The sequence below is a fragment of the Solanum stenotomum genome, chromosome 5 (genome assembly GCF_019186545.1).
Source record: "Solanum stenotomum isolate F172 chromosome 5, ASM1918654v1, whole genome shotgun sequence".
Classification (NCBI taxonomy): Eukaryota; Viridiplantae; Streptophyta; class Magnoliopsida; order Solanales; family Solanaceae; genus Solanum; species Solanum stenotomum.
Genome location: NC_064286.1, coordinates 49,486,609 through 49,499,001, shown reverse-complemented (window position 1 = coordinate 49,499,001; position 12,393 = coordinate 49,486,609). Strand labels below are relative to the sequence as shown.

The 12,393-nt window shown below is 29.0% G+C and overlaps 1 protein-coding gene across 1 annotated transcript; it reads right to left on the bottom strand.

The window, feature by feature from the left end:
• Positions 1 to 1,943: 1,943 nt before the first annotated feature.
• On the bottom strand, positions 1,944 to 3,810 carry LOC125864542 (premnaspirodiene oxygenase-like). Its single transcript, XM_049544561.1, has 2 exons — positions 2,856 to 3,810; positions 1,944 to 2,712 (listed from the first exon to the last, which is right to left on the bottom strand). Exons 1-2 carry the CDS (start codon positions 3,765 to 3,767, stop codon positions 2,104 to 2,106), a joined length of 1,521 nt encoding a protein of 506 aa, XP_049400518.1. The 5' UTR covers positions 3,768 to 3,810; the 3' UTR covers positions 1,944 to 2,103.
• Positions 3,811 to 12,393: the final 8,583 nt, after the last annotated feature.

The following is a 12,393-nucleotide window of genomic DNA, read 5'->3' as shown; positions in this document are numbered from 1 at the left end:
TTTGTGAACTTTCAAGATTCTACTCCTCAATCCACTTAACACATGAAGTATCTTGATTGAAGGAAAAATATCAGCCCCACTAAATCCACTAGCCAATTCCACCAATTCCTTCACTAATTCAATGAATTTCATTTGATCTTTCAACAATTCCCCAAATGCTGCTTTGCATGTATTTGAGCTTTGGTACCATGAAACCCGTTCCGTAACATTTATCGGCTTGCCACGTGTTGATGACCGGATGAATTGCACGAGGCGTGAAGCCTCGTCCTGCCTGATGGAACTAAAGGACCGTACGTTCTTGGAAGTGAAAAGTTCCAATATGCATACTTTGCGCATCTGTCTCCAGTATTCACCATAAGGAGTAAATGCGATGTCCATGCTCTTGTAACATATTATGTCGATGGATGCTAATTTAGGCCTTGATGCAAAAGCAAGGTCGTGAGTTTTCAGTAACCCCTCGCGCCATGTCCATAGAAGAAACTATGACCGTAGAAATTTCGCCTAGTTGAAGGTGCACGACAGGCCCATATTTTTTTGCCCAATTTTGTGAGTACATGATGAGGAAGTCCACCTTCTAATGCCAAGTGATGGATACTTCCTAAAAAGGGCAATGTCCATGGGCCTGGAAGAAGTTTTTTGTTAAAGTTTCTTGATTTTTTCCATTCGACAAGTAGTAGATAGAGGAATGATAGGAAAAGGAATAAGAAAATGAAATTGAATGGATATTGGAACTCCATTAGATAGCTAAAGCTAAGAGAAGGGTGTCGCTCAATTCTCAAGTTCAAAGCTTTGTTGTATAGGGCTACTTTTGGCCTGTTATATTATCCTACTGTCTTAGAGAAATGATCCAAGAGTAAGGGTGTGTTTGGTATGAATTTTCCTAAAAAATAAGTAGTTTTATTATTTTCCGGTATTTGATAAGTAAGTAAAAAATATTGTAAAATCTAGGCAAACACTATGAGATATGATTGAGGGTGAGGGTGAGGGTGAGGGTGGGGGTGGGGAGTTAGGAGGAGATAACTAACTTTGGTAGGCCACTTCTAAAACTTGTTTTCTCGGCTTTCATCAGGGTAATAGGATCCTAATTAATAGTTGGCTTCTAACAAGATGCTGACATATGTTATAGGCATAACAATATTTTTCAGCCGTACGTAGAGCCTCCAAGACAAAGAGGAGACTATCAATTATCCTTTAGAAATTCATATTGATTAATAAAGCTTTGCGTCTTGCCACATATTGCGTGACAAACACTATTTCTTGATGCAGTGGCAGCTACTACAAAAGTACAAATTTTGGTTTTATTTGGAACAAACAGAAGAAAATTCCAAACTCTGAGCTATACATGTTAATTTATCAGCAGTGCCATTCAATAAATTCAAACTAGTGTCTAATGTCATAAATTATAAACAAATTTTGATTAAAACATGAACATACATATTTTTAAAAAACTTACAGGATGACCAACAGAATCATAGACGCAACATGGAAGGATCGGGATAATCAAGAGTCACCAATATGTTCTGACATTTAGTTTCTTAGTCATGCGTTAGTTCGTTATGGAAATTCATTAGTGTAACTGAATATGAGCACATAGAGTCTCATCTTTACCTGATCAATTAAGTCGTCTCACCGATAGAATACAGACAAACTTTTTGAAGAAAAGCATAGCAGAGTTTGAACATGAGATAGCAGAGTGAGTCCCTTATGCTATATATGGTTCAGTTAACATAAAACAAGGGCTTACTGCTATAAAAAATCACTAAGAAATGTCACTGCTAGAAACAAAGGTTTTCCCACTGCAATCAGTAAAAAAATTGTGTTATAAAACATGATTTTCTCATTCATTTTCCACCGAACCAGCTCACTGGGAAAACACATGGGGGGAACAAATTCCCGTTGAAATACTGGAAGCTTTCTAATTTCTCAGTGTGAAAACACTGCTATTATTTTTGATGGTGAAGCTATTATTCTTAATAAACAAAACTTCTAAGTACATGAACTGATCATTGAACAACACATGAATATATTACATACCAGGTTGAAACAAATATCATTAAATACATAATTCACAAACAAAAAAAGAAGAACAGAGAGGATAAAATATCATTCATGAGAAGGATAATAAGGAGTGGCAATCAAGTAGAGCTCGCTCTTTCTTGCTGCAGTTATTCCGGAAAATTCAGTCATGTCCACATCCTCAGGCTTCATACCATCAGGTAATTTCCAATCAAAATGATACAACAATTTAGCTAGTGGAAGATAAACATTGGTAATCCCAGGACACATTCTCCTTCCGGCACCAAAAGGAAGATACTCAAAGTTATGCCCCATGAAATCCACAGAGCTCTGCTCGAATCTCTCAGGGATAAAGCTTTCTGCATCTTCCCAATACTTCGGGTCCCTCCCCATTGCATAAACGTTAACCATCACTCTTGTTTTTAATGGGATAGTGTAACCGCTGATGTTTGTTTCTTCCCTGCATTCTCTAGGGACTAAGAGAGGGAGTGGAGGATGAAGTCTGAAGGTTTCTTTAACAACTTGTTTTAAGTATTTCAATTCCTCAATAACATCTTCATCGAAAGTTTCTTTTCCTTTGAATGCTTCTCTTACCTCAGCTTGTGCCTTTGCTAATACACTTGGTTTCCTCATCATTTCTGACATAGCCCATGTTGCTGTTGTTGATGAAGTTTCTGTTCCCGCAGAGAACAAGTCCTACATTTCATTATCAATCAAAGAAGAATTAACGTGAATAGTTGCGCGTCCATCCAACTGCTTAAACTAAATATAGCTGGCGAATGTATAATTTATGTATATAAAATTTGAACGATTTTCCCTATAAAAGTAAGAATACTTACAATGATAATTGCTTTGATGTTGTCATTGGTGATTGGGATTTTAAGTCCCCCACTCTCCATTAATCTTAGTAGAACATCAACTAAATCTTCACCTCCAAATGCACCATTTCCTTTTTTACCACTTGCAATATTCTTCTTGTGCTCATTGATAACATCCTCAACAATAACATCAATATTTTTGTGAACTTTCAAGATTCTACTCTTCAATCCACTTAACACTTGAAGGATCTTGATTGAAGGGAAAATGTCAGCCAAATTAAATCCACCTGCCACTTCCATCAATTCTCTTAGTATTCCAAGGAATTTCTCTTGATCTTTCAACAATTCCCCAAATGCTGCTTTGCATGTAATTGAGCTCTGGTACCATAAAATCCGCTCCGTAACATTTATTGGCTCGTCACGTGTTGATGACTGGATGAATTGCACAAGGTGTGAAGCCTCGTCCCGCCTAATGGAACTAAAGGATCTTACGTTCTTGGTAGTGAGAAGTTCCAAGACACATACTTTGCGCATCTGTCTCCAGTAATTTCCATAAGGACTAAATGCGATGTCAGTGCTCTTGTAACATATTATGTCGAGGGCTAATAATTTAGGCCTTGATGCAAAAGCGAGGTCATGAGTTTTCAGTACCTCTCGCGCCATATCCATAGAAGAAACTATGATGGTAGAAATTTCTCCTAGTTGAAGGTGCATGAAAGGTCCATGTTTTTTACCCAAATTTGTGAGTGCATGATGAGGAAGTCCACCTTCTAATGCCAAGTGATGGACACTTCCTATAAAGGGCAATTTCCATGGGCCTGGAGGAAGTTTTCTGTTTAAGTTTCTTGATTTTTTCCATTCCACAAGTAGTAAATAGAGGAATGATAGGAAAAGGAATAAGAAAATGAAATTGAATGGAAATTGAAACTCCATTAGATAGATAGCTAAAGCTAAGAGAGGGGTGTATAGGCTTTAATTCTTCTGGCATAATATATAATCCTACTGTCAAAGAGAAAATGATTTGAGAGCAAGGGTGTGTTTGGTGTGAAAGGAAAACATAAAAAATGTTTTCCGGAAAGTAAGGGTATTTTTTGCTTATTTTCTGTGTTTCGTAAGTAAACAGAAAATGTTTTTTTTGCTTATTTTCGGTATTTGGTAACTACAAAGAAAAAAAGTGTTCTGAAACTTTTTTGATCAACCAAATATAATACTAATCTTATACCTGCAAGTTATTATCTCGTATAAATAATACTAAGTATAAAGTATAAGCTAAATGAAAGTTGAATTCGAGATAGAGACAATGTATAAACTTATAATATTTGCTTATCAATGTTTGGTGAAAGCAATAAACCTGTTTTTAATTGTATTGTATTCAATTATCTCCTAATTGATATCGATACAAATAACTAGGGGAGGCTCAAAGTAATTAGAGGCCTAAAGCGAAATTTTAATTAGAGGCCTAAAATCTAAATAAACTTCATATATATTTATTTAAAAATTATTTTTCTAACTTTTAGATTTTAATTAGAGACCTAAAATCTAAATAACTTCATATGTATTTATTTAAAAAATATTTTTCTAACTCTTTAGATGTAAATTTTTGCTTAAAATTTCTTTATAGATGATTTCTTCAAATATCTTTTTTATTATTATTAGTTTTAGGTAAGATTTTATCAATTCAACATTAGAAAACACTCTTTTACTAGGGCCATTACTATATGAATTGTTAACATAATTCTTAGTAGTAAGTTGACAAACTTTAAATAAAAACAAGAGTTAAAATCAAAGAATTTGATTCAAGAAGTTGATAACTTGGTATATCCTACTTTAATATGTTTGTTGCATTGCTTGAAAATTTAAGAAGAAATAAAAAAAAAATGTAATTTACTTTGTTCAACACTTTTCGACTATTGATTCATATTTTTGACAGACTATTACTCTACCTTATTTAAGATTTGAAGAAAATAGTTTAAACAGATAAATAATATGAGTGTTAGCGAAAAATAATTGATTTTTACTATTTGAATGGGGTTAAGGAGAACAAAATAATATAATTTTATGTAAAGAAAATTAACCAAAAAATTATTCTTGATAAGAATTTGAGGCCCCAAAAGTGGAGGCCTAAGGCATATGCCTCAAATTTTGTATGCAAGAGCGGCCCCTGACAATAACAAAAACATCTTTAATTAATTTAATGTCAAACACATGATGTATTAACAACCATTAAATTAGAGCCAGCAATGATGTGGAAAATCTTATCCGAATCAATATTGATTAATGAGTATCGACCTATCGTGATAATTTGTTTCTTAATTAAATGAGTCTAAATCTAGAAAGGAAGGTTAATATTTGAGTTTATTTATGCTCTTGCTATGATACATTTGATTTATTTGTGCCATTAACAAAGAACTAGATTTTGTCACGTGACATTATTTATCAGCACCCCACCTCTCTCATCATCTTTTGTGAGTTATATATATATATATATATATATATCATTATAAGTGGGAAGGTTTTGTCTTCAAAGTTGGATTACAGTTTTACCCTTGTTGTTAATTAAAATGTTTTTAAAATCTAATTAGTTAAATATTAAGTAATAATATTTTAATTATTTTTTAGATTATGAGTTATATATTAGCATGAAAATTAAATAATTATTAATTATATTGTACAATGAATTAGCCAAAAGAAGTAATTACAAATTAAATGCAAGTGCATGTATGGTGAAGAACCCAATTACAAATTAAATGCAAGTGCATGTATGGTGAAGAATCCAAGAGTTATTTGTATGACTTTTTTTTCAGCATGACTTTTGAATTTCTATATAATATTAAGATATAGGGCCCATTTGGATTGACTTAAAAAAGATGGCTTTTAAGTCAAAAATAAAAAGTCAAATTGAGATGACTTTTAAATTAAAAAAATAAAAAGTAGGGGAAGACCTACTTTTGGTTTTTGACTTATTTTAAGTCATTTTAAACTTATTGGTAGAAGAAAGGAAAATTGTTATCCTTATATTAGGAAACACTTCCTTCTTAAAGGGTTAAGAAGAAGGTGCCCCTCGTGCTGTCGTCGTTGCTCGCTTGGCTTTGGATTTGGATTTGGCAAATGATGTGATTGATTCTTATAAATTAATTTAGAATGTTAATTAATTAACATAATTAATTTTTGAAATTCATGCGCAACGGTAAAGTCTTTCTGAAGGGACCTGTTCTTTCCGAAAAGACGTTATTTTTCCCAAAAGACACAACATTCTGGAAAGACATGTCTGAACATAAGCGTTCACACCATTGTCCAAACAAACGCGTTCCTTGCTGCAAGTGGCTATAAATATACTCTTTTTTCGTTTTCTAACATTGAAAATTTTTCCTCTCTGCATACATTTTCTTACAAAAATAAAATTGTCGATCGACTGAGTCTGTGTGTGCTCTCGTTGATGTTCTTGCGTTTGTTGAAATTAGTGAAGTTTGAGGTATCGCTACTTCTCTAATAGTTAATCCGTTTTATCTTGGGAGGAATTAATATGTAACCTCGGGTACTTGAGGGGATTAAATTTCTTAAGGAAATATAGTGGGTTCTGTGGACTCGGATTATTATTTTCTGTTTGTTTCATCTATTTTTTGTTTCTATTTTTCCTAACCTAAATACATGAGATAACAAGCTTAAGAAATTTATTTGGTTTATGTATTTGAGGTTTCTGGAGATTAAAACCTTTATGGTTTTCTACTCTATTTGAAATTTTAAAATTCATTCGATTAACTATTAAAAGAACATAAAAACTTTATCGTTAAATAAAAAACAAGCTGTGTAAGGATTTATTCTTTATTGTTAGTATTTCACATACTAAAATTGTCTACCATTTGTGACAGAAAAAATGACAAATTCAAGTCAAGTAAATGTTGGAACAGTGAGTTCTGCAACAACATCGATTGCACACAATCGTTCAACTGTTGCCCTTGCATCAACTGAGAAACCTGCAATGTTCTCTGGAGTCGACTTCAAGAGATGGTATCATAAGATTTTCTTCTATCTGACTACGTTGAGTCTGCAGAGATTCATTAGTGAGAACATTCCTATTCTGTCGGGTGAAACTCCAGACGAAGAACAATTCTTGGTAACAGAAGTATGGAAACATTCAGATTTTTTGTGAAAAAACTATATTCTAAGTGGCCTGCAAGATGATTTATACAATATGTACAGTAGTGTTAAGACCTCAAAAGAACTCTGGGATGCTTTAGAAAAGAAGTACAAAACAGAGGATGCCGGAATGAAGAAGTTCATTGTGGCAATGTTTTTGGACTATAAGATGATAGACAGTAAGACCGTCGTCACCCACGTTCAAGAACTGCAAGTCATAATCCATGATTTCCTTGCTGAATGTATAAATTTATTTAATGCCTATGTTGAACATATTAAGTCTGTTCTTAATACTCACAAAATCTTTAATGTAGGATTGATTGTGAATGATGCTTTTTAAGTGGCGGCTATTATTGAGAAGTTACCTTAGTTGTGGAAGGACTTCAAAAACTATTTGAAACATAAACGCAATGAGATGACTGCTGAAGATCTCATGGTAAGGCTGAGAATCGAAGAGGATAACAAGGCCGCAGAAAAGAGGTCACGTGGTAATTCAGTAATATCTGGAGTAAATATTATTGAAGAAGATCCCACAAAATCAAAGAAAAGAAAGAAGACATCTGGTCCAAAGTGCAATCATGCATCCTAAGAAGAAATTCAATGGAAACTACTTCAATTGTGGTAAACGTGGTCATAGGGCTACTGAATGTCGGAGTCCCAAGAAGGACAAGAAAAAGGATCAAGCAAATTTGGCTGAATCCAAAGAAGAGATGGACGATCTTTGTACAATGCTTTCAGAATGCAACTTGGTTGGAAATCCAAGAGAATGGTGGATAGATTCTGGTGCCTCATGCAATGTTTGTGCCAACAAAGAATTATTTACATCATATACTCCAGCACCAGCAGACGAGAAGTTTGGTGAAAGCAATAAACCTGTTTTTAATTATATTGTATTCAATTACCTCCTAATTGATATCAATACAATAACAAAAACATCTTTAATTAATTTAATGTCAAACACATGATGTATTAACAACCATTAAATTAGAGCCGGGAATGATGTGGAAAATCTTATGCAAATCAATATTGATTAATGAGTATCGACCTATTGTCACAATTTGTTTCGTAATTAAATGAGTCTTGATCTAGAGAGGAAGGTTAATATTTGGGTTTATTTATGCTCTCGCTATGATACATTTGATTTATTTGTGCTATTAACAAAGAACTAGATTTTGTCAGGTGATATTATTTAAATTCTTCATTATTTATCAGCTCCCACTTCTCTCATCTCCTTTTGTGAGTTGTATATATATATACACAAAATTCAAAATTATTGTTTATAGGCAGATGGAGTATTATTAATACACAAAATTCAAAGTACATACAATAGATGAATATAGGCAAGCTGTCAAGCTGACATATACATACAAGCTTGAAACAAGATGATACAAATCATATATATAAAGTTGGATTATTATTTTACTTTTTTTACTAAATTAAATATTTATTTAATTAATTATTGCTAGATAGTAATATCTTAATATTTTTTGGATTGTAGGTTATTTATTAGAAAGACAATTAAATAATCAATTTAAATTGTAAGTTACAATGAATAGTCTAATTTACTAATTCAATCCAGGGAAATGAAAGGGTTTTTTTTGATATTAAGTGATAATACAAACAAAAGTTGAAAGCATCCCAAGTCTCATTTCGAGTTAACATTTAATATTTGTGTTAAATTTACTATTATCATTGAAATTTAAAACTTTCACGGTTAGCTTATTTTTTCAACAATAAAGACCATTGAATTCTTGTAATTATTGGGAGATCAATATTCCATAAATAGTACTCTTGCAATTAATTCTTTGTGAAACTATTTTTTTTTATAACAATCCCAAGAGGTTTTTTTAAGGGATGAATTAGTAAAATTATCTTTTTATTTATGATTTCTTAATATTTATCTATATATAATAGGAGAGGAAAAAACTCATACGTGTCAACACCACAAAATTTATAGATATTATTATATAAAAACAATTTAAAAAAAAAAACAGTTCAAAAATAAAACATAAATTAAAAACAGTTTTTAAAATCTGTTTACGTTAACTACACCAATTCTAACAAACTAATTGTATAACTTCCTGCGTTATTCAAAAAAAAAATATATATACTAGGACAAAATCCAACTTTTACCACTTTGGAAATTTTAAAGAGTTAAATTAAATTTAAAGTTATTTTTAAAAAATAAGATTTTTTTATATATATATATATATATATATATATAGGAGAGGAAAAAATTCATATGTGTCAATACCACAAAATTTATAGATATATTGAATAAAAAACAATTTAAAAAACAAAACAGTTCAAAAATAAAAGTTTTTAAAATCTGTTTATGTTAACTACACCAATTCTAACAAACTAATTGTATAACTTCCTGCGTTATTCAAAAAGAAAAAAACTACATACTAGGACAAAATCCAACTTTTATCACTTGGAAATTTTAAAGAGTTAAATTAAATTTAAAGTTATTTTTTTTTTAAAAAAAGATAATATCAAAAAAATAAGATTTTTTAATATATATATATGAGAGGTGATAACGCTTACGTGTCAGCGCCACAATTAATCTCTACTTTTTAGCTTTTAAATTATCAATTAATTCAATATAATTAATTTGTTTTTTTAATAAAGAAAATAAGTTACTATTTTAGAAGATAAGTTAGAGTTTTTCACTTAATAAAAAATGTTTGTTTTTTTCTAAAAAAAAAGGTGTTATTCTTGAATTTTGAGTTTGAAAAAAAATAATTAAATTGATTAATAAAAAGTATCTATTTAATAAATAACAATAATAATAATAATAATAATAATAATAATAATAATAGTAAAATATTTTTTTTTAAAAAAACATCCAACTGAATAGTCTATTTTATAATAATAATCTGAATTTATAATTAAATTAACTAAATTAATTTAAAATCCGAAAATAAAAATAAAAATGAAAAATTACAAACGAAAAAGGAAAAAAAATTGAAAACACGATTTTGAGTTTTTTTTTTTTTTTTTTTTTAAAAAGTCTAACTTCCCACGTTTTCTAAAAATAAAAAAATACATATTATGGACAAAATCAAAATTTTACAACTTCTCAATTTTAAAGAATTAAACTTAAATTTATAATTAAATTAACTAAATTAATTTAAAATCTTATTTAGAATAAAATTAGTGGGATCAGTTTACACTTTAGATAAATATTGTTATCTTTTAAATTTTGAGTTACAAAAAGGGCAGTAGTGTAAAGGTAACTAATTAATATTAGATAATTAATTTAAAAATAAATAACAGTTATGTGGTTTGAATTTTGAAAATTTCACTAAATCTATAATTGTTATGTGGTTTGAATTATAAATTTGATTTTAACTTCATTAAAAGATAATATATTTATGACAGTTTTAATAGTGATTTATGACCGTTTTATTTTAAATTTTAAATGCTTATAAAATCAAAAAGATAGAGCAGCGTTGGAAACCACCACTCCTCCTACTTCCCCTGTTCCCCATTTCCTTCTCTCACTTTCATTTTTTTCTCTCGGATTTCTTTTTTTTTTTGCTTTTTATTTTGTGGTGATTGGTTGAATTTTTATGTAATTATCATCCGAATAATTGTTCATATAGCATAATTGATCATTATTTCTTATTGAATTATTTGTAGATACTGTTATTTCTATGTGAAGATAAAATTTCAATTCTTATTTTTATTCATTAATTTAATTTGTATTTTATTTTATTGTTAAGTTCAAGAATTTGTGATTACTGATTAGTTTTGCATCAATTTTATCTGATATCCCCGAAGGAATGATTTAGTTTTATATCAATACTGACCATTTGAATTTTGGATGGTTGTTTCCACATAAAAAACACAAAAATGAATGGTTAATCTCAAAATCAAGTACTTAGCCGATAATTCTTCAGAATGATGAAGATCTTCTCAATTCCGGCATTGGCTTTTCATTTCGATTGTGATGGTAAATGCAAATTCATTTTCTATTACTCATTTTCATATATCAGGTAAAGAAGGGATCATGTGCAAATTTCTCTATTAAATAATTGTACCATTTTAAAAAAATATATATTCTCACATTTAAAAAAAATACATATATAACTACCCCAATAATGTTCTGCTAAAGTTTAGGAATAACACATTTATGTTTACATTTAAATAAATTTTAAAAAACAAATCAATTTAGCCTATTGTTATGTAAATTATATTACGATAAAATATCTGATAGATAATTGCATGTACAAGTAATGATGCTATAATTTAGATTTTTAAAATATATTGCATGTACCCATATAAGAGTGCAATGATTTAGGAATTAAAATATATTTATATAAAATTAAATATTGAATATAAAATTAAATATGTTAGCACCACAAAAATTCTTAAATTTTCGAATTTAAAAAATATTTAAATATTACATCTACTCATCTTTTTAATTATTGTTCTCCAATCTATTATTATATTTATATTATATATAATAAAAGTCTAAAACAAATAATTTTGGAAACGTGGGTGATGAGTTGTGTAGGGAGAAAAATAAGCGAATATTTAAAAAATTTGTTTATGCTAATTATATAAAATATTATCAAAATTGTCTAAATAATTAATTTAAAATTTAAATTTTAAAACATAAGTAACTAATCTTATCTTTATCCTTGAAAGCACCTCTTTTTAGATACTAAAGCGTAGTTTTTTGCTCTTCTTTTTTCTTTATTTTCTATTTATATATTCCGTTAGAATTTTGAATTTAAAAACAATTATAATTCAAGTTTTCAATTTTTATTCTTAATTTAAATTTATTATGTTGATAATTATAATTTAAATAGGTAGTTTTAAAACCTCCACTACCTTGCTATTTCTGAACAATTTTTTTAATCAATTTGTAAAAAGTGTAAATCTTTTCACTAAATAATATATTATAAAATTTCGAATCCTACCATAAAATTTCAAATCCTAATTTTTTTTTAAAAAAAACAGAAGTATTTAAATTAAATTTCAAAATAGAAATGCTAATTTTTTGTGGTTTTCAAGTTTAAAATAAAAGATTTAAACTTTGAAAATATAAAAATAAAAATAAAAATAGAAAAACACACGGAAGTTATGCATCTGAAATTTAGTTTTTGAGCCTAATTTTGTGGAACTATCAAGCATTATCTAATTTTGTAGAACTATCAAGTATTATCCTTTGAAATAACTTAATTTAAATTATTAAATCTAATTACATTTAAAAATTAATTTAATTTTATCATTTAAAAATGACATCTAATTCCTCATATTATAAACCCACGCATGGATGTTTCATTTAAAATTCATCATTTAAATAATATATTTAATTTTGAAGTTTTATATCAATTTATTTTATTTACATTTTAAAATAAATATTTTAAAGAAAAATACAACTTATAATCTCTATGTTCTACCTTTTATT